Source organism: Protopterus annectens, chromosome 16.part0 (assembly GCF_019279795.1).
Source record: "Protopterus annectens isolate FY-2018-M chromosome 16.part0, PAN1.0, whole genome shotgun sequence".
NCBI classification, from domain to species: domain Eukaryota; kingdom Metazoa; phylum Chordata; order Ceratodontiformes; family Protopteridae; genus Protopterus; species Protopterus annectens.
The window spans coordinates 802,546,463-802,570,071 of NC_056750.1; the positions used below are offsets into that span (position 1 = coordinate 802,546,463).

Here is a 23,609-nt window from a genome sequence, read left to right on the forward strand (position 1 = left end):
GCCCTGCATGCAAAAAACTGGGAACTCATTACCCAGGACAAATGGGTTTTAAACGTAGTTTCCCAAGGATAGAGATTTCACTTCCACACACTACCAACCCCAAATGGTTGGCCAGACCTACACCCAAATCAATGGGTGGAGGCCCAACAGCAGGTTCTTTCTCTTCTCAGTATCAGAGCTGTTTAACCTGTCCCAGCAGAACAAAGGGGACAAAGTTTTTATTCAAGACTCTTTCTGATACCCAGAAAAGACCACTCCTGGCGTCCTGTCCTGGGCCTCTCTATTCTCAACACCTTTCTGGTGGTTCCAAAATTCAAAATGCTAAGTCTTCAACAGCTTCTTCCTATGCTAGCCAAGGATGCCTGGCTGACAACTCTAGACTTAAAGGAAGCTTACTCGCACATCCCAATAAGAGGATCCTGCAGTCAATACCTATGGTTTAGGGGGGGCTGCATGCACTTTCAGTTGTCTGCACTTCCCTTTGGCTTATCTACTGTGCCCAGGGTGTTCACAAAGTGTCTAGCTCCAGCCATTGCATTTTGCAGGCAGAGAAATATTCAGATTTACCCATACTTGGACGATTGTCTGATTCAGGCAGAAAGCCAGGACTTGCTATTACAGCACATGGCATTCATAAATAAACTTCTAACCTCACTGGGGTACACCATCAACAAAAAGAAATCTCACCTAGTACCCTGCCAACGAGTTGTATTCCTGGGAGCAAACTTAAACTTCCCAGATGGCATTCCTCACTCTGGAGAAACTTTCCTCACTCTGGAGAAACAAGTTTATTTGACAACCTACTTCAAACTACTGGCCACAAAACCCCAGCTATCTGCAAGGAAAATACTGCAAGCTCTGGGGTTCATGGCCTCTTGCATTCTACTAATTCCATATGCAAGACTGCATATGAGGAAACTCCAGTGGTATCTAAAAAGGCTATGGTGTCAACATTCTCAGGACCTGGAAACAATGATTTCTATCATTCCTTGTATAAAGACAGAGTTCCTCTGGTGGGCAGAAGCCTGCTACCACAGCAAGGGACTCCCTTTCACTCTACCCCCTGCCGCCCAAACCCTAACAGATGCATCAGACTATGCATGGGGACTCGCATGGCAGAGCAGTGCATTCAGGGCAAATGGAACCTGAGACAGATGCACCTGCATGTCAATCAGAAAGAAATGTTAGCTGTACAGAATGCTCTGACAGCCTTCAAAGACCGTATATTTCCAGGACTGCTATTGGTAAAGACAGTCAACACCACAGTTATCTGGAACATAAACAAGCAGGGGGGAACCCACTCGTACCCTCCCTGCAGACTAGCCATGGCTCTGTGGGACACAGCCTTGAGCTACCAAGTGCACCTACAAGCACAATTCCTGCCAGGCAAACTAAATTCACTGGCAGACAACTTAAGCAGAAATCTCATGGACCCACACAAGTGGAAACTAGAACCCAAAATATTCAACCTCTTGAGAAAAAAATGGGGGGGACTCCAGAGGTAGACCTGTTTGCCTCCAATCAGAACTACCAGTTGAACAAATTCTGCACAAGAACTCCCCACAGTCAAGCTTGGAATGTGGATGTCCTGTCCTTTATCTGGGAAAGCCTCTCTGTTTATACCTTTCCCCCTCTGCCTCTCCTCTTGAAGGTTCTACTAAAGATCAAGCAGGACAAGCCAAGGACAATACTGATAGCACCAAACTGGCCACACCAGCACTGGTACCCCCTCTTGTGCAGTATGACACTGCTACAACCATGGCATCTGCCTCAGAACCCTTCCCTGCTGTCCCAGCAGGCGGGCCAGATTCTGCACCCTCATCTTCAAACCCTGAACCTTGCAGCCTGGCTAATTCCTTGAGCTCTCCTCTACCATCCCTCAGTAAGCAGGTACTGGATGTCATTCTGGAGGCAAGGAGGCCTAGTACTAGAAAATGTTATGCTGAAAAGTGGAAAAGATACTGTTTCTGGAGCAAGGCTCAGGGGATGGGCACAACGGTGCCTAGCTTACCTCATATTCTTCAGTACTTAACAGAAATGCTCCACAAGGGCCTATCCTTCTCATCAATGAAAATTCATGCCTCTGCCATTTCAGCACATTATAATACTGAGCCTCCCCTCTTCTCTCACCCCTTGATAAAGCAATTCCTTAGAGGGGCCAAAAATTTAAGACCCCCCAGGAAAGCTCCCATTCCAGCCTGGGACCTTAACTTTGTATTGAAAAAGCTCACTCTTCCCCTCTTTAAGCCAGCTGCTACAGCAGAGTTGAAATTCCTTTCTTGGAAAACAGCCTTCCTTCTAGCCATCGCTTCAGCAAGAAGAGTGTCTGAATTACAGGCCTTCAAGGCAGTGGAACCCTTCATTATCTTCCATATGGACAGGGTTTCCCTCAGGACTAATCCTGCCTTTATGCCAAAGGTGGTGTCTACTGTGACCTTAAATCAGTCCATTCATTTGCCTACTTTTTTCCCTAATCCACAAAACAAAGGGGAACGAATACTGCACTCTCTGGACATGCACAGACAACTTAGGCTTAGTCCTGTCCAAATAAAATCTATCAGAAAATCTGAACAGCTGCCAGTTAGCTTTGCTGCAGGGGCAGAGGGGAAGGCCATTTCAAAGCAAATCATTTCCAAATGGATAGCCCATTGCATTCATTTCTGCTGCAAGCACCATGGAAAACCTACCCCACAGTGGAGAAGATCACATTCCACCAGGGCTGCATTTACCTCTGCGGCATTTCTCAGAGGAGTTCCTACCAGGGACATCCTAGAAGCTGCTACCTGGAGCTCTGTACATACTTTCACCAAGCATTACCACATGTCTATCTTTTCTAAATCCAGAGATGGATTTGCCACTGCAGTCTTGCAGGGCTTAATAGCTGATCCTAATGCTCTTTAACTTCCTCCTCCCTTCTTTAGTTTTGGGAATCAACCCAAATGTGATGATTGCAACAATGAATCACGAAGAACATAGTACAGTTGTGTACACTTACCATAAATGTAGATGTTCGAGTGTATTCACTGTTGCAGTCCTGGTTACCCTCCCTCCAGCCCCCTGACGTCTCCTGGCTCTACCTTTCCTTCTTGTTGGTATATTTATTTTTTCTTGTGTATTTGCTTTTTGATGGGGGTTTACCATACCATTTAATTGCTTCCTGTTGTGGGGGTACCTGACATCTGGGGCAAGAGAAACTGATGTAATGGCATCAACTGCATGTTTTATACCACTGACGACCTGACGTAAAGGAAGAAGTGACAGCATCCAACGCAGAAATCTGAAGACTCTGGTATTCAGGCTGGCTGAGGCTACTTGCAGGCAGATAACCCAAATGTGATGACTGGCAACAGTGAATGCACTCTAACATCTACATTTATGGTAAGTGTACACAACTGTACTTTAGGGATGCAAACAATAGGCAAGAGATGGCTGGAATTTTTTTGGAGAAAACTGGCAAAGAAACCAAGGTATTGGGGGCAAATAACTAGAGAGTGAATGGTAATACAGTGGGAAGATGCCAAGAATTTATTTGGACTGCAGGTTAGAGATTGCCTTCTCTGTCAAGGAATTGATATCAGAGTATAGGCAAATAGAAAGAAATAGGGGATCCAAAATGAATGACCAGTACTGGTAGAGTTTTTAGTAGACTCTAGAAGAGAAGCTGCTGTTAAAGTAATTATTAGTAGAGCATATAAAATATTGTATTATAGCTATAAGAGTAAGAGGAGGTTAGGAAGGATTGGGAAGAAACTGGATAAGTAATTCAGAAAGAAACAATGGGGTAGATATATGGTTGTCCCCCAAATATGAAACAAAATCTAGAAGATTTAGGATTTTTGTTTGGAAATGTTTACATAGATATTTGTTTACCCCAGTAGAGTCCAGAGAATTTTTCCTCAGATATACAGCAAATGTTGGAGGTGTGATGGGGAAGAAAGAAGTGATTGGGAACATATTTTCTGGGAATGTTTTGAGTTGGCAGACTTTAAAGATTCCCTGCAGGTTACTGTAGCAGAGGTACTGGGTGAGCAAGTTGGTGTAACTAGGGAAATGATTTTTCTGAGCTATGGTACAGAATTGGAATTGCTTGGGCAGAGTAAGGCCTGGCTGAGTCTAATTATGGTGGCTGCCAAAAAAGCAGTTACTAGAAAATGGATGTCAAAGTCTAAATGAAGTGTACTAGAAGTAATGGATATAGTAACAGAAATAAAACAACTGGAATTGGGACCTTTTTAGGAGCAAATTACTTACAAAATAGGAATTGTAGGAGCAATACATACAGGGGAGGAATAAGATTTAGAACAAGACAGGGTTTGAATGACCTATATATAGATTGTAAGTGATGTATAATATTTGCAACTAAAATTGTCAGTATGGTTTGTGATGTAAAATGCATGCAACTGGGATTGTGTCAATATGGTTTGTTTTCATTTATATAAATGTATGATTACCTACATCATAAATGATAATTTAGTAATAAAAAGGTACAATGTAACCAGTGTGGGAGGAAAAAAGACATGCTTACATGGATTGTCAAGTGCAAACAATAAATAATGAAAAGGGGGAAAGGGAAGAAAACATACAGGAAGAAGGACAGCAAATAGCTTGGTGAAAACAGTGAACTGTAGAGCAAGAAAAAACATGATGGGGGAAAATGAGGGGAGAAAATAAACGCAGGAAGAGGGGTCAGAAGTAGGGATTGTAACTCCATAGAGCAAGAAAAAAACGTGAAGGGGGAAAATGAGAGAAAGTAAATGCAGAAAGAGAGGTCAGGAGTAGGGACTGTAACTCTGTATAGCAAGAAAAACGTGAAGGGGAAAATGAGAGAAAATAAATGCAGGAAGAGAGGTCAGGAGTAAGGATTGTAACTCTGTAGTGCAAGAAAAAACGTGAAGGGGAAAATGAGGAGAGAAAGTAAATGCAGGAAGAGAGGTCTGGAGTAGGGATTGTAACTCTGTAGAGCAAGAAAAAACGTGAAGGGGGAAAATGAGGAGAGAAAGTAAACGCAGGAAGACAGGTCAGGAGTAGGGATTGTAACTCTGTAGGGCAAGAAAAAACGTGACTGGGGAAAATGAGGAGAGAAAGTAAATGCAGGAAGAGAGGTCAGGAGTAGGGATTGTAACTCTGTAGAGCAAGAAAAAACATGACGGGGGGAAAATGAGGAGAGGAAGTAAACGCAGGAAGAGAGGTCAGGAGTAGGGATTGTAACTTTGTAGAGCAAATAAAAACGTGACTGGGGAAAATGAGGAGAGAAAGTAAACGCAGGAAGAGAGGTCTGGAAATAGGGATTGTAACTCTGTAGGGCAAGAAAAGATGTGAAGGGGAAAATGAGGAGAGAAAGTAAACACAGGAAGAGAGGTCAGGAGTAGGGATTGTAACTAATAAAGTTTTGAAGTTCTAGCCACTGAAAAAATCTGATTCTAAGGTTCAGGGATTATTTATACATAAAGCCAGGTGAAATATTAATTTGGGAAAAGTAAACAATAAGAAAATGAAAATTTAAAAATATTTTCCCTAAACTTAAAAGAAAGGAAAAAAAATGTGAGTACTTTCAGTAAATGTGAACAGTATTAACTCTGTAAAAAGAATAAGGATGCTAGAATGGTGTGCTTTGTGTGATGTGGATGGTATTCTGTTAGAGGTTGTAAGAGTCCTGACAAGTGAAGAAAGACTGCAAACAAACATTTTGGGGTGGAGACATAGTGTGGAACTTAAGAAGTGAACGTTGTGCTGGAATAGTGTGGTGTAAAAAGAAACCGTGAAAGTAGTAGATGTAATATTGGTAAGAATGGGAAAGTTAACTGTTATGGATGTGAGGTGGAGAGTACGTTTATAAAATCATAGCATTACATCAAATATTAGACTGTAGTGATTAACATGAAAATTATACTTGCAAGAGATTAATTCTGATTTAAGATGAAATGTAAAGAAATGAAGTATGTTAAAAAAATATGGTAAGTGATAAAATGTGGTAAATTTGCCGCATGGAACAAAAGTCAATGGAGTTGTAGAAGGGGGCATTTGGATCTGAGATTGATTTGCCTTATGGAAAGGCTTGGGTATAGCAGATGGTGATACAGTTGTGATAGCTTTCTTAGACCATTTAGCAATATGGATGGATGTGATGGAAGAAAGGGAGTATTAAAATAGTAAAGGGAATAAAAAGAATAAATGAGAAATTATGGAAGGATCATATAACCATGAAGGACTTGTGTAAAAACTGGTCTGAATACTAGATTGAACTTGAAAAGTATAAAAAGTGTTTCTTAGAAAGGAAGACAAAGTGAAGTATGGGAACATGTATGTAAATGTATTGGAGAATTTAGAGAACAATAGAAGAGATTATTATGATATGGAAAAATGTATAAAAGTAATAAAGAAAAATTAGGACAATGCTGCTTAGGCAGAGATATTATTTACAAGGTAGAGGAGGAGGAGATATATGGAAAAAATGTATAAAAGTAATAAAGAAAAATCGTGACAATGCTGCTTAGGCAGAGATAGTATTTACAAGGTAGAGGAGGAGGAGATATATGCATATTGGGCTAAAATCATAAAGAAGGACATCAACTGGTAAAACTTTACCTATAAATGCCCTTCCTCTAGTATAAATCTACTTAACCGTACTCAACTCATCACTAATTTACTAATAGAAACAGTCTGGGCTCCATACTCGACTGGATTCTAGTTTCTGACCCCAGCAAATTTTCTAATGGAGGTACCCTCCCAGATACTTTAAGCGACCATCTCCCTGCTTTTGTCCTTGGGGCATTCTGTCACCCTCTTAAAGAACATCAATACAGAACTATTCAGAGTATGATCAACTTTGACTAAAAGACATAAACTGGTCTTATCCTCAAAACACCTTCTCTAGATGAAGCAGTCAACCACTTTAGCACAACTTTCTTGGATATTCTCAACTGTCTGGTACCCCTATGCAGAAAACTAATCAAAAGTATCTTTGCACCTTGGCTAACCAAAGCAGTAAAAGAATTAATGAGAATCAGAGAGGCTGTGGAAACTTTGGCACACATCCCAGTCACCCTCAGACCTAATAAAGATTACTCCCCTTTGTAACTCGACAAACAAAATCTATAACAAAAGACAAAAGAGACTGCTATCTAACATTACAATCTAACAAAATCTCCAAAATTTCTGATCTTCCATTTCATCACTTCTCAACAATAAAAAAGTAACCCCAACCCTCTTTCTGATAAATCCTCTGCACTAATTGCCAACCTCCTCTACATCCATTTCATTGAATGTATACCGAATGTCACTTCAAATACACCATCTCTTCCCCCTGCCTTAAACCTTACCACACTCAACCTAACAATATTCCAACCCACCACCCATGATCCTGCACTCCCCCCTCCCCCCTTCATTCACCTTCAGCTCCTCACACCATTTCTCCCACAACCTCACAAGCTTTCTCTCTTCAGCCTGCATCTACACACACTATTTAGAGGCTTCTTCTCAAACTTAAATCCTGCTCTAAGTATCCAGATAACCTTCCTGTAGAATATTTCAAAATGACAGCAGAAGCCATTACATATTCAATAACCATCCTCATCAATAAATCCATCCTAGAAGCTTACATCCCAACACTCTGGAAAAAAATAATTTATTATACCATTACACAAAGGTGGCAACTCCACTGAAATGTCAAGATGTTGCCCCATTACCTTACTAGCACCATATCTAAACTTTTTGAAAAATGTATCTACTGTCAATTGCTCCACTACCTCCTTAAGAACCAACTACTGAGTTTAGACCAGGTCACAGTACAGCTCTACTATCATTTATGGACACAGTTAACAAAGCACATGACTTAGGCAAGCTTGTCTGTTCACTGTTTCTCGACCTAGGGCTTTTGACACTGTGCCTCATAATCTTTTTATTCATAAGCTCAGTGACCTAGGAGTATCCCCTCCCTCCATCAGGTGGTTCACTAGCTACTATCAGCAGGAAGTTAAGTGGCAAGACTCCCTTTCCACTTACCAGAACACCTCAACTGGAATCCCCCAAGACTCTGTCATTGGCCCCCTCTTATTCACTATCATTACAAATGACCTACATACTTCCTCCCAACAGAGTATTCTCATACAATGTGCTGATGACTTAACTGTCATCTGTTCTTCCAACTCTATATCACATCTTCAACAAATCATCCAAGCTGATTTTACTTCCATCGAAAGCTGGCTTATCAATAATCAGCTACTACTTAACCCCTATAAAACTCCTCCTCTAAACAAAAGCTAATTCACTATAATCTCACTGAACAACACATAAATGGAAATTTGTTCCCTGTGCCAAACTCCTCGGTGTCACCATTGATGAACATCTCATATTTGACCTACATATTCAAAATAATATTAAAATAACACATCAGGAACTTGGAATTCTTTACCGACAAAAACATTTCCTAGAGTCATCCACTAAATGCACTCTAGCTACTTCCTACCTTCTACCTATGCTTATTATATGGTGACCCGGTTCTTATAAGCTATCCGAAAATGTAAGCTTAAAACTTGCTACAATAAAAGTGCAAAATGTGCCCCCAATGCTAAATACTCCACATGTCGCTGTATACCCATCCACACTATCAATTGGCTTGAACTTCCAAAACACTTTACCTTCCTGCAGCTTAAAATGGCACATAAAGTCGTTCATATAGTTATGGCCTGTCCAGCTGTTAATACTATCTTCCAAAGCTACATGTCAAACAGATCTCTCGGGTCATAAAATAAGTAACTTCTAACTGAGCATTTTCCCAGGAAATCAGCCGGCCAGATTCTATACTCCTTCTCCATAACTAAAATCTGGAATGCGCTCCCCTTAATTATCACATCCCTTCAAAATCACACATCCTTTAAAATCTCACTTAAGGAATACCTCTCCAAATCTTACATCTGCTCCTGCTTGACCCCAGGCTGATAACATCTACTTCTGCATGACACTTCCACCACTTACCTCTTTTACTCACTTTCCTTTCTAACATTTCCTTTCAATTCCTTTTATCAGTTTTCTTCTTTTCCTCCCCTGTCCATTATACTACATCCTTTATTACATCTTTCCAAATTGCTACGTCACCCTATATCATACCTTCCAAATAACAATCACTATATGCAATGACATGTTATCCTATGTATGATATGAAAGTTGTGTTATCCTGTGTCTGTAATGGAGTGGCACACTTTGTGCAACTATTACTTTGCATTCCTTTGCTGTTTACTGCAGTACCACATGTATGTTCCTAATGTCATTTATAAACAATTTGTCTTAAAGGAGCTTTTCTCCCTTTACCTCCAGTGAAAATGGGGTCTTTCCAGTCCAGTTTGACTTTCCTGGTAAACAAATGTCAAATAAATAAATAATGAGGTACATTCAAATGTAAAAGGAGAGGTAAAAAGAACACAAACAAATTATGAGTATTGTAGTGCAGAATGTGGAAACTGTGTATAAGAGTAAAAAGAGGGAAAATAACCGAGAATGGAAAATAAAAATAGTCCAGAAGGAGTTGAGGAGGAATTTGAAAAAGAAATTACAGTTAGCAAATTGGATGATTTACTTAGGAAAGCAAATGTTTATTCATTATCAGGCCCAGATCGTATAGAATATAGAATGTACAAGAAATTAATGCATTGGCAAAAATAGTATTTTTTTTAATGTAATGAATGAATAGTTAAAGGAAGGGTTTATTTATGAAGGGTTGCGAAGTGGGATATTAAACTTTATATGGAAGAAAGATGAGACTAATGAAATAAAAATTGGAGGCCCATCACACTAAACACTAATTGTACGATTTTTATGAAAATAGTACAGAGGAGAGTAGAAGTAAGGATATGGGATGTTATAGAAGGACGTATATATGGTGTAAAAGGGAGGGGATGTCAAGAATTGTTATTAGTTGTGAAAGAAATTGTGGATGATATAAGTGAAAGGGAGGATGTGAAACATGGTAGGTGATATCAGCAAAGCATTTAATACAGTAGGATATGATGATTTGTGGGATGTTATGGAGAAATATGGCATAGGCAGTCAAATTAGGAGTGTGTGTGTATGTCAGCATATCATAGACGGTTAGTGGCTGGGTGGTTGAAAAAAAGAAGTGTGCGTAAAATGTGGTATAAGACAAGGATGTCCCATGAGTAGAATATTACTTGCATTGATAATGAATGCAGTGGTGAGTGAAAGTAGTTTATAAATTGAAAGATGCTAGATAAGTGATACAACATGAGGTGGTGATTCCAGTAATTTTGAAATATGCAGACAATGCAGTTGCAGTTGCTAAGTGTGTGAGTGTGTGTGTGTGTGTGTGTGTGTGTGTGTGTGTATATATATATATATATATATATATATATATATATATATATATATATATATGGACGAATACAAGTATGGACAAGGGAAGTGTTGGTTTGTCTGAATGGATGTTTAAAGAAAATGGGAAATTACCTTGAATAAATGTAATAGTAAGGGTTTGGGTGAGGTGGTGAACATTGGGGTCTGTATTTTGCAATGAATGAAATGTCTTTGTTAGGGATAAGACTGGGGAAAATGGTGTAGTTATAATGCAATTACTCCGTACTAACATGTTTAATTGAAATCTAGAATGTATTTTAAGTAACCTATAAAGAAACACACAAATATATATGAACTTTTTGAATGTTGGGCTGGGAACTTGGAAAATGACCTACAAATATATTGTATAACCTCTGTCTTGAATTATACTAATAGTGGAATGGTTTCATTATGTAAATATGTAACAATTCCTCTGGATTGTAATTCTCTGTTGTATTTTACATTGTATTATGCTGTTCTGTCTTGTGTCTTCTGTATGGAGGTTTTCTCTCTGGGCCTCTACTGAAAATGGACATATATCCAGTCAGACCTTCCCAGTCAGCAAATGTAAAATAAAATAAATAAATAACTAAATAAACAATGAGAGGTTTTAATAAAAGAAATGAAAGAAATGTGTCTTTTGTGAAGGATATATCGATTGGCATTCGGGAAAAAGTTTATTTTATTAATTCTGTATTGATGGGAAAATGGCATATATGTCAAATGTTTATATAATCCTAGAAAAATATTAATAGGAAATTGTTGTGCAGTTGGTACTTTTCTTTCATTTGGGGTTCAAGGTTAAACTAGGTGAAAAGAGGTGTGTTGTATAAAAGTGAGGATGAAGTGGGAGTGTGGTTGCTAAATCCAGTTGTTTATTTTGCTTCTTCTTTAAACTTGTATAGAATAAGTAAACAAATGAGAAATTAATAATAAGAATATTTAAATGTAAGTGCAAAACGTTCTGCGAGATGATAATAAGAAAAAGGGGAAAAGAATTTGTAAATGAAGAAATTAAAAATTATCAAGGACAAGTACTAACATGGAAAATAACTGATGATATAAAGAAAGATAAAAGGAATGTGGTATAATAATGTGACAAAACATTATTATTATGATGATGATGTAAATCTATTGGAAAATTTACTAGTAGTAGTGATCAAAGCTGCCATTAAAGTAAGGAAAAAATGATGCATCAAAACAGTAGAGTGTCGGGATTTCTTACAGTGACTGGTAATAAGTAGATTACCAGTAAAGGGGAATGTGTTTCCTTTGTGGGGAGAAAGAGACAACAGAGCAGGATTTTTTTTAGAAATGTAAATGCGTGGTGAAACTTTGGGAACAGGTGTGTGAAGACATTTCTGAGAATGTTGATGACATAAATAACATTGATATGAATGTGATTATGCATGGATAGTATAAGAACAAGAGGAAAGAAAATGTGAGAAGGGTAAATAAGAATTTAATGTAATGGAGGTTGTTTGGAATGAAAGAGTGATATTTTTGTTTAATGGGAAATGGATTTTTGCAGCTATTTTGGGAAATTAGTTTATGGTTGTGGAAGGAGGATTGGAGGTCCATTTTGGAAGAATAACAATGAGGATGCTATAAGAAAAATTATAACTAGTAAAAAAGTAGAAATGTGTATGCATGAGCCTGCAAATAATGTTTATTTTGTGGTAAATAAAGGATTCCTACTTATTTCAGTAAATGCCATAGGAGCTTTAACATCAACCTGTTCTACCACCAGTTCAAGCAGAGGAGTAAAGCACCACCTTGCTGTAGTGCAGTGTCAGCAATCCACATACCTAGTTAGAAAATTGAACCCACAGCCTTCTGCACCAAAGGCGAGTGTGCTAGCCCTTGCACCAGTCACTGCAGTCTGTCTCATAATGTCATTGTTTATCAGTTTGCTTCTTGCAAGTTGGCTGTTGTGGTATTGTACTCTAGTAAAGGTGGAGAATACAACAGATGTTTTTATATACATTGTCTTGTTTAACACTGATTAACAACATTTGTGTATTTGTTGAGGCAAACAGAGATCCATTTTATTATAATACTGACATATATACCAAGGAAAGTACTAGTACGTATGGTATACTGTATTCACCATTTCTGCTTGTAGCTATAAACGTGTCCCATCCTATAGGTAGTGGGGTCGCTTTATTGGCCTGAAAGCATCGGTGAAGACTTATTAAAGGTAAACTGTTGGTGACTGCTCAGAAGCAATGTAGCTGAAACATTTGTAGGCCCTTAAGGGTTTACTTGTATATTTCCCATAGGCAACCTTCAAAGGAGGTTTAAGTTATCACACAGTGGAGATCTGGTTTGCCTGGGTCTTTTGTTTTTACCTTTATGGCTTTTCTTTGTGACCTTTCTACTTTTGTTTTTGCCCACAATGAGACTCCATTATGTAGAATTACTAACAAAATAAGAAATATATGCAACTTTGATTAAATGCATCCTATTGTTTTGCTGCAACTTTAGCCCCTGGCTCCCTTCCTACATACCTTTAACTAAAAGTAATAACTGGAAGGTCACAGTGCTTAGCAGATGAAAGACCATTTATCTGTTATAAAACCAAATATCTGCTTTCTCTCTGAGGTAGTGTAACCTTGCAGTTAGTGTACTGAATTATCAGGGGTTCACAGTGCAGGCTTACGTCTCCTGCACAAATATCAGATATTCCTTCCTAATTGTGTATAATTGTTTGTCAGCTGTATTACGTTGCAGAACTTTTGCTCAAAGTTGTCCTTTTGATTAATACTAGATATTGTATATTTCAGGAGCTGGTTTTTAACATTTGAAAATTTAATAAAAGGTGATATGGAAGGTGTCAGTATAAAACATATCCCTCTTAATGATTACACTTTTAACTTTCTGTGACAGTATCCATTTGTAACAGCCACCCTTTGAGAAGGGACGGTGGACATCATGCAGACCCTTGTACCACATTGTCATTGCTTCCTATTGTACTTCTGACCTCACTTTTCTTTGATAGTGGGACTTTTGCTTTATTTCTGGCTTCTTAAGCAAATTTTTGGGATTTCTTCTTTCCTTCCCCTTAATAGTTTGTACATTGTTATTAAAACGTAGACATTTTCTGCTGTCAGTAATAGCTCCTGTTAGTAAACTAGTAGCTAGAAATTCTCCCATCTGGTTGTAGTGTGTAGTGATTAAGTCCTGTGTGTGTGGTTTGCTCAAAGTTCCATCTCGAGATCTGCTTTTTGACAAGTTACATCACACCTTAATTTACAAAGAAGCAAAGGTGTAGTTTTTAACAGCTTCTTTTTATTTTTTTAAGACCCTCGTGCTGGATACAAATTCCATTACATACCCTCCAGTGGGCATATGCTGTGGTGGTACAGAGAGCATAAAGAAGTTCCTTTGTGAAGGTAAGTTTATATATATTTATATTTTATTTATTTATTTTTTAATCTGTATAATTTCTGCTCTGTTCATTCAGGATCTTTAGTTTTGTGTTCCTTTGCTTATTTTCCTTGGGTTCATTGAATAGTACAGACCTGTAGATTTGAGTTCTGCAGTTGTCCTCAAAATACCATCTATAATGAATTTTGTATAGTTTTACAGTTGTATTTATTTAGTTTAATATGTTTGGAAAGGAGATCATAAGATGTTAAAAGAGAATTCAATGCCAGTGAGCATATTTGTTTGTAAATGTAATTCTTTTGCTAGAGTTTTGTACTATAATATCAGGTTTCAGCATGTGGAGTCACCACGAGAATGTACTGTTGGAAATCCCGGTCCTTTAATAATTACTGTAATTATTACTGTAAATTGGCAACTGGTAAAGTGCTGAGGCAGTTGAAGTTTAGCTACAGATGTTAATGATGAGAAAATCAATTGAGTTAAATATTTTAGAGTCCACTTTTCAGTATGCCCTCCGTATAATGTATAGTGTGCTGTATTGCAGATATGTGGATATGCCATATTTCCATATGCACTTTAATATTTCCACAACTGAGTGACTTAAAAATATTACTTGGCAGCAGGTAAAGCCTTAGACAATGTTGAACAATATAGTTGTTGATATTTGCACAATAAGTTGTACATACGGAGAAATATTTAGTGTTATTTATGTAAGTAAGGATAACTGCTCATATTTCTGTAAATTTATCAGTAAATAAGAACTCTGAAAGGAGTTTTTTGTCATATGAAGCCTCAAGTCTGGCTGAACAAAAGGGCTCTGACATTTTGTTTATAGCATGTACAGTTCCCAAGATATGAAAAAGCTGCGTGTAAACTTTAGGGAAAAATAAAATGATGTGTTTGTGTGCATTACAGTATATTATTACAACACTGACATAGGCTATGAATGCACTGACTATTACCACTGTAGAGAAGACCTTTTTATTGATAATGTTGCTATTTGTACCTTATAAATGGGTCTACTACACTCAGACTCAAACTAACTTGATCTCCTGTAGCTACTTTGCTTCCATAGCCTTACCATAAACTGTAACTCTAACCTTAAACCTCTCTTTGTGGTTTTTTACCCTAAGATCCCCCTTCCTGCTCCATATCTGTAAGACTCCCTTTCCACTCCCGCAACCTAAAATCCTGCTCCCCTTTCCCCACAGTTACCCTGATTCATGCTCTCACCCACACCCACTTCCTCACTTCAGATGCTGCACTTAACTTCACTGGATCTCGAATAATGTGTTCGGGTAAGCGGAGGCAGCTGCTTGCTTGAAATCATATTCTTTTTCAAGCATGGGCAGCAGCCTACCCGAGGTACAAGATGCTCAAGTCCCTGGCTTCAAGACAGGGGGTTTTAAGTACTTGTACAACACCCCTTTTAAATAGTGTTCTCTGTACTTTTGTTTGGTGTATGCTTTTTCACTTTTTTCAGAAAATACTGTGGAATGTAGGGATATGGCTGTTTAGAGATATGACATTCCACAGCTCAGATGTGTTAATGAGTTACCAGGCTGTAAATGTTATACCAGATGTTCATCGTGTTTCACTGTTGCAGTCATTACAATTGGGTTATCCTGCTGGCAGGCTACCCGCAGTCGGCCTGAATTCCAAAGTCCTGGTCTGGTGTCGGTTGCCGTCGCCTCCTCCCTGATGTCAGTGCGCCAGGGGTATAAAAGATGCAGCCAACGCCATTTTCTTCAGTTTTTCTTGCCGCGCGGTGCCTGAAGCAAAAGCAGTTCGCAAGTGCCAGTTGGCCGACTTCTGAGATTTTCAAGTTCGAATTTCAGATCCGAAGTCTTCATTAAACCTAAGTACCCCATTGGGGAAACTTTTTTCTTGCTCCAGACCGATGTCAGAAAAAGTTAATAATTGCATTTCTTGTGGGAAGCAAATACCTCATAAGGATTTTCATTCTTACTGTATTCCTTGCCTAGGCCCTGACCACGACGTTGCTAGTTGTCGGTTTTCTGCTAGATTTAGCCAACACACTATTAAGTGTCTGTACGATTTTGCATTTCATTACTTTGGCAGAAGATTTAATTATATAATGCCGTCGGAACAGCCGACAACTGGAGTTTATAAAAACGCAAAGAAAAAGAAAAGGACAGGCATCCGAGGTCCAAAACTGATGACAAGGCTTCCACTAGGCCTGTCGCCGGTTCTCAGTGAGGCGCTTTCGCAGCCCCTGACGCCCGCTACCTCAGAGCCGCAGGCCGCTACCGACTCCCACGTGGAGCCGACTAGGCCGCTGGAAACTCTAGGTGTTGGACACTCGGAAACTATTCCCACAGATGGGTCTGGAGCCGCTGAGGAGGCATCTGCTTCTGAGGGTGTTTTCAGGCCTACACAGTTATATGTGAAAACAACTTCAGCTTCAAAGGCAAAGACTAAAGCACCTCTAAAGACAAAGAAACAAGTACAACATTCTCCTGGACAGACCTCCATGCCTAAAAAAACAGATGCTTAAAATGGCCGAAGACCTAATTAATTTGATCAGGGGTTCCCATCCCCCACCTGATAAGAGGCTTAGGCAAGAGACAGAATATGAATCTTCAGATCAGGTTTCCATTTCCTCTGATTCCTCTTCTGAACAGGAATATTCTCTTCCTCCATATGAGGATTCTGATGCTGAAGAGTCTATCCCTTCAGCCTCTCCTCCTGAGGATTATTCTTTTGGGGAGACTCTGCATACTATGAGGGAGCACTTCCACTGGGAGAGCCAAGATTACTCGGAATCCAAGAAAAGGCTCAGAGACTTCCTTTTATTGCCTCAACACAGGCCCCTTGCTATTCCTCCTGTTTTAGACATTGTAGATGTATTTTCAGAGTCCGGTCTAACTCCTGACTCTTTACCACCAGCTCCTGTTAAGCCAGACAGATACTACAGGGTTCCTGATTCACATAAATTTCTTTATAAAAACCCTGCTGCTGACCCAGAAACTATTTCTCGGGGTCCCAAAGGGGTCAAGGCCTCCACAGCAAAAAACCCTGTTCCATCGGATAGGGATTCAAGGGCCCTGGACAGATAGGGGAAAAAGATTTACACTGTTGCTACCTTGGCTGGAAAGGGCTTTAAATTGTCAGTTTCATATGCTTAAGCAATATCTTATGTCACTGCTGAAACAGAAAATGTTGACAACTTTAGAATGTGCAGAAAGCAAAGAAATGCAGGATTTATTGCATGCAGCTGAACAAGTGGGAGAGCATACTTTGCAATGTGGTTTTGATTCTCTAGAGGCCTCCTGCAGGGCCGCTGTTACGGGTTCTGTCATTAGGAGGCATGCTTGGTTAAAGGAACAGAATCTGCCTGATCATGTTAAATCAAAATTATTAGATGCTCCATTACAGCATGATACCTTGTTTGGTGTTAAAGCAGAAGAGGTGTTGAAGAAAATGGAAGACAAAGCTAAATCTATGCAAACAGTCAAGGATTTCTTACAGGTACAGCCTCCCAGATTTAGCAGGAACTGGCCTACAAAGAATTGGTCCTTTCCAGTGTCGGATAGGCCACAAAGAGGCAGATACAGACACCCCAGAGGCAGATCACAGCCCCAAGGCTCATACAGGCCTAAACAATGGGGTGCTTCTACCTCCAAAAGCGGAGAGGAAAAATCACAGCCATACAGGAAACAGTCTCAATGACTTTCCCCTGCCAGCACCAAGCACTTATCTTCTGGCAGCTCCTTTGGGGGAAAAACTAGCACTAGTTTCACAAACTTGGCACATGATCATCCAGGACAAATGGATCTTAAATATCATGTCACAAGGCTACAGGTTCCACTTTCACACCCTGCCAAGGGCAAACGGTATGCCAGACTTGCCACACAATCAATGGGCAGAGGCACAAAAACAAGTTTCATCCCTCATGGGCATGAGGGCCATACAGCAAGTACCACAGCAAGAGCAGGGACTAGGATTTTACTCAAGACTATTCTTGGTGCCCAGAAAGGACAAAACCTGGAGACCAGTACTGGACCTGTCTGTCCTAAACACATTTCTGGATATTCCAAAATTCAAAATGTTAACTCTGCAGCAGCTTCTGCCCATGCTGGGCAAGAAGGCTTGACTTGTGACTTTAGATCTAAAAGAGGCATACCTGCATGTCCCAATCAGACTATCATGCAGAAGATATCTCAGATAGCTGGCTCAATGCACTACCAATTCTCTGCACTGCCCTTTGGCTTATCTACTGTGCCCAGGGTCTTCACAAAATGCCTGGCACCAGTAATTGCATTTTGCAGACAAAGAGGAATGCAAATATATCCTTACTTGGACGATTGCCTTATTCAAGCAGAGAACAAGGACATTCTACTACAGCATCTGGCGTTTGTAAAAAGATTACTAACAGGCCTTGGGTACACAGTAAATGAAAGAAATCAAAACTCGTACCCTCTCAAGAGATAATATTCCTGGGTGCAAGCTTAAATACAACTGTCCAGATGGCTTATCTCACACCAGACAAAGACAACTGACTACCTATTTCAAAATGTTGGCAACAAAGACCCAGTTATCTGCAAGAAAAAGTCTGCAGGCTTTGGGCTTCATGGCATCCTGCATTCTGCTAATTCCATATGCAAGACTGCATATGAGGAAACTTCAGTGGTATCTAAAAAGTGTTTGGGCTCAACATTGCCACAGCCTGGAAACAATAATTACCTTCATTCCCTGCCTGCAACAGGAGTTTCGATGGTGGGCAAAGGCCTGTCACCACAACACTGGACAGCCATTCACCTTAACCACAGCCAGGCAGACATTAACAACAGATGCATCATATTATGCCTGGGGGGCCCATATGGCAGGAAGATGTATTCAGGGCACATGGTCCGCAAGTCAAATGCATCTACATATCAATCAAAAAGGGATGCTAGCTGTTCAAAATGCCCTGACAGCCTTCAAGGATCTACTTCATCCAGGACAACTAGTGATAAGGACGGACAATACTACAGTCATGTGGTACATAAACAAGCAGGGAGGCACACATTCCTACCCCCTCTGCAGACTAGCCATGAACTTGTGGGACACAGCTTTGACTTACCAAGTACATCTGCAAGCACAATTCCTGCCAGGAAAGATAAATACTCTGGCAGATGAACTAAGCAGAAACCTAATGGATCCCCACGAGTGGAAATTGGATCCACAAGTCTTCAGCATGATAACAAGGAAATGGGGATGCCTGGACATAGACCTATTTGCTTCCCCTCACAACTGCCAACTACAGAGATTCTGCACAAGGACTTATCACAAGCAAGCATGGAAAGTGGATGCTCTATCTTTCAGTTGGAAAAACCAAACAGTATATGCCTTTCCTCCACTGCCTCTCCTCCCAAAGATACTCCTAAAGGTCAGACAAGAGAAGCCAAAAATGATACTGATTGCCCAAGACTGCCCCACCAGCACTGGTACCCAATCCTAAAGAGCTTGTCTCAATGCCCAGCCTGGACATTACCTTAAATTCTTCACTTATTGACCCAACAAAACAATCAGATACTGCACAGCCAACTCAGGACCTTAAACCTGGCAGCATGGCGGATAATGTAGCCATTCAAGACACATCTCTAAAGCGGTGATGGATGTTATTTTGGAGGCTAGGAGGCCTAGCACCAGAAAATCTTCTGCAGAAAAATGGAAGAGATTCTGTGCTTGGAACCAGGCACAAGGAATTGACAAGATTGTTCCAAATATCCCTCAGATTTTACAATACCGAACTGAGATGCTGGATAAAGGCCTTTCCTTTTCATTAGTTAAGATTCATGCCTCTGCCATTTCAGCTCATTACAATACAGAACCACCTATTTTTTCTCATCCATTACTAAAGCAGTACCTCAGAGGGGCCAAAAACATAAGACCTCCAAGGAGAGCACCAATACCTGCATGGAACCTCAACTATGTCTTGAAAAAACTCACACTGCCTCCGTTTGAGCCAGCCTCTAAAGCTGATATAAAATTCTTATCCTGGAAAACAGCTCTGCTCCTAGCAATAACCTCTGCTAGACGAGTCTCAGAGTTACAGGTACTCATGGCTGTGTTACCTTTTATCATTTTCTATCCTGACAGAGTTTCTCTGAGGACAAACCCTACATTTATGCCTAAGGTAGCATCCAGTGTGGCCCTTACCAAACGATTAATTTGCCTATTTTTTATCCAAACCCACAGAATAAGGGTGAGAGACTTCTACATTCTTTGGACATTCACATGCAGCTATGCTTCTACTTGGACAGAACCAAAGCTTTCAGAAAAACTGAATAACTTCTAGTAGCATATGCTGTAGGATCACAAGGAAAGCCTATCACAAAGCAGACTATTTCAAAGTGGATAGGCCACTGCATTTGTTTCTGCTATTCACAGCATGGCAAATCAGTGCCTAAGGGCATTAGGCCACATTCAACCAGAGCAGCAGCCACTTCAGCAGCCTTTCTGAGAGGAGTACCAACCAAAGACATCTTAGAGGCTGCAATTTGGAGTTCAGTGCACACCTTTACAAAGCATGTTCACTTACCTCTCTACTCTAAATCCAGAGCAGGCTTTGCCACTGCAATTCTGCAGGGCCTCATAGCCTCTCCTAATCCTATTTAGCACCAGCCTCCCAACCTTAGCTTTGGGATTCAACCCAATTGTAATGACTGCAACAGTGAAACACGATGAGCATAGTACCATAAATGTAGATTTCGAGTGTATTCACTGTTGCAGTCCAGGTTACCCACCCACCATTCCCCTTTCCTTTGCTGGGACTTATCTGTACTTCTTCTATGCAACCTATGTGGTGTATTTGCTTGTAGGTGAAGGAAAAGTTGATTTTTGGTGTATGCATGCTTATTGGCATAATTTAGCCTACCATTTTAGGGGGCACCTGACATCTGGGGCAAGAAAAACTGAAGAAAATGGTGTCTGCTGCATCTTTTATACCCCTGGCGCACTGACGTCAGGGAGGAAGTGACAGCAACTTACGCCGGACCAGGACTTTGGAATTCAGGCCGACTGTGGGTAGCCTGCCAGCAGGATAACCCAATTGTAATGACTGCAACAGTGAATACACTCAAACATCTACATTTATGGTAGGTACACAACTGTACTTTAGCACTGCTTATTTTGAGAGAGTAAGGTCATAGTATTACAGTAGATTGGCATCCTCTCCAGGATTATTTTCTCTGCCTTGTGCCAGCTGTGTGCTGGGATAGCTTCATCTCACCTGCAGCCCTGAAATGGACAGAGCTAGGTACTGGAGATAGCATTTGTGTCTTAGAAACACTTGAAGTAGATTTCTGAGCCTCTTTACTCTTCTATTGAGTCATACTCAGCTATGGAATTATACATTTAATTTCCAGTTCATTGCCAAGCAAGTCATCTTTCTGCTTTTGCAAATGAACTTATTCTGTTTTGAAATGTTGGCATTCAGACCAAAAATGCAGAAGACTAAATGTTGCTCTTCTCCTTTACACTTGTTTTTTGCGGGGGGTGGGGCAAGCCTCTGCACCTTCCCAATACAGGTGAACACCCCCAACTCCCCTGAACATTTATGTAGCTACTCCAGGATCACCATACCTCAGCGAAATGGTAATATTCCGAGAAATGGCCATCTTGCAATTAGTGTATATAAATAGGTTTTTGGCCATTCAATCTCCATATTACAAGACTCTGTAAAGTGGGTCCTGACATTTCAAAAAGTTACCAAATAAACTGCTAAACGTATCTGCTCTTTACATCACTTTTCCTATGATATACTTCACAGCCAAGTCTATCTACCAACCATTTATCAACACCCTAATCTCATTTTTGCACATAAGATCAGGGTGTTGCTTTAATAACTACAGTCATCTGGAGCCAATGATGTTCTGTAGTCCTATCTCGCCTTCATTCTTACATATGGGTTTGGCTCTGACTCTGCCGTTTACAAAGCTTGAAGTCTCTAAGTTGGCTCGTGGCAAAGTAGGTATCCCATAATGCACTAGTAACAATCCTCAGATCTCGTTTGCCACTCTACGAGTTCAGAAGTGTTCTCTTTCTTGGCTATGGCTAAGTTGGAATATTTTCTTCAAATATTTATAGTGATCTTTTTTTACTTTGATTGTTAGTTTAGTATTAATAGCTTACTGTTGTTAACTTGCAAGTAGTTAGTGTGTTTTGAAGTTTTATTGCAAATTGTTGTTGCTAATTGCTGGCTGTCACTTCTGCAGGCCTTACTTAGTGATATCCCCTTGTTTTCTATTGTGCTAATATTGCTAATTTTTTCTTAGGCATTGGTCTGTTTTTTAATTAGAACCTACTCTAGCCTTTTTCTGTTGCTTGTTATTCTCTGTCTCGCCTACCCCTCTGTTCTGGGCTAGGCCTGTTTAAGTTAGAGGACCTTGTCCTCTGTTGTCTTTCTCCTTTGTGTGTTGTTTCTTGAGCAGGGCAAGGCCTGTTTAAGTTAGAGGACCTTGTCCTCTGTTGTCTTTCTCCTTTGTGTGTTGTTTCTTGAGCAGGGCAAGGCCCGTTTAAGTTAGAGGACCTTGTCCTCTGTTGTCTTTCTCCTTTGTGTGTTGTTTCTTGTGCAGGGCAAGGCCCGTTTAAGTTAGAGGACCTTGTCCTCTCTTCTCATTATCTTTCTACATTTATAGTCTATAATTGTTGTTGATATAGTTATGTCTAAAGAAACTAAAGACCATAAACCTTTGGGTTTCAAGAAATGCCTAAAATGTCCCTGACTGACGGGCATAGTATTAGTGTTTATTGTTTGGGAGCCATACATCTACAGGAGACATGTACTTTCTGCCATTCTTTTAGTTCCTGGGTTCTCCAGAAAAGGAAGAACAAACTGATTTTAAACCTTCTTTTGAGGAGGATTTAGCTAGTTCTTCCTCTTCTCACTCCAGGTCTCCATCTTCTAAAAAAGAGAAGGTTAAGTCGGTGAAAAGACAGTCTCCTACACCAACTGCTAAATCAGGACCTCCAGAGAAAGTTACCAAAATTAACAAACCTTCAACCTCTTTGGCTCCTCTGCCTTCGGAGCCAGTTGAGGTTATTGATGTAGACCTTCCAGTTTCGGCCCCAGGTTTTTCAGAGCCTATAGCTGGATCCATACCTCGGAGCTGGTCAAAAGACTTATTACCAGTATCCCCGACTCTCAGATTTTGTAGAGATCTCGATCCCCTACCTTGTCTTCCAGATCCTCCAGGAGTCTTTCTGAGGAGGATGTCGAGAGGGTGGTGCTTAGACTTTTTTGAATTAGTCGGCGCTAGTAAATTTGTTGTCTGCTCTGACCCAATCAGTTCCGGAGACATTTAAGGCCGTATTTTCTGCTTCTGTTCCTCCTCCAACCGGTGTCTTTTGGAGCCAGATCTATCAGTGCAGTTTGTTCTGGAACCATCGGTTCCAGTACCCCAAGTGTCTTTCTCAGAGCCGAGTTCTGCTCCAACACCTAGACAGACAGACAGATTAGTACTAGGCTAACTGCCCTTGCAAGCCATTTTAAGCCTAGCCAATTATTCCCTGTGAGATTCAAACCCTGTACCTTGTGTTTGTAAGGCAAACACCTTAACCATTAGGCCACCCTCCCAACCACCTTTGGTGCCGTCCCTGGTGTCTAGGAGCCGAAGTTCACCAGTTGGCCCCAATGGGGAGGCTCGGACCTGAATTTCCTCGCTTCCGAGCTTACCTCTCAGTGCATTGGCTCAGCTGAGCTCTGATCCTACATCTGTCTTGGAGCCGATCGCTTTGGAGCCAGGGGCTACGTCCACCACTTCGGAACCAGTGGTATCATTTGAGCCGGGGGGATCTGCTTTCGAGATGATGAGGAGCGTGCTGTCTAGATCTTCAGCTCTACACAAGGGTACCAATGTTCTTCCCGC

At 40.4% G+C, this 23,609-nt stretch overlaps 1 protein-coding gene across 1 annotated transcript in view; it reads left to right on the forward strand.

Moving 5' to 3' along the window:
• Positions 1-23,609, forward strand: part of LRSAM1 (leucine rich repeat and sterile alpha motif containing 1) — a gene marked incomplete in the record, with an annotated part of 1,381,442 nt that overhangs the window by 540,327 nt on the left and 817,506 nt on the right. Inside the window, 1 exon segment of the mRNA XM_044058294.1 lies at positions 13,649-13,739. Coding sequence (XP_043914229.1) covers positions 13,649-13,739 — 91 coding nt within the window.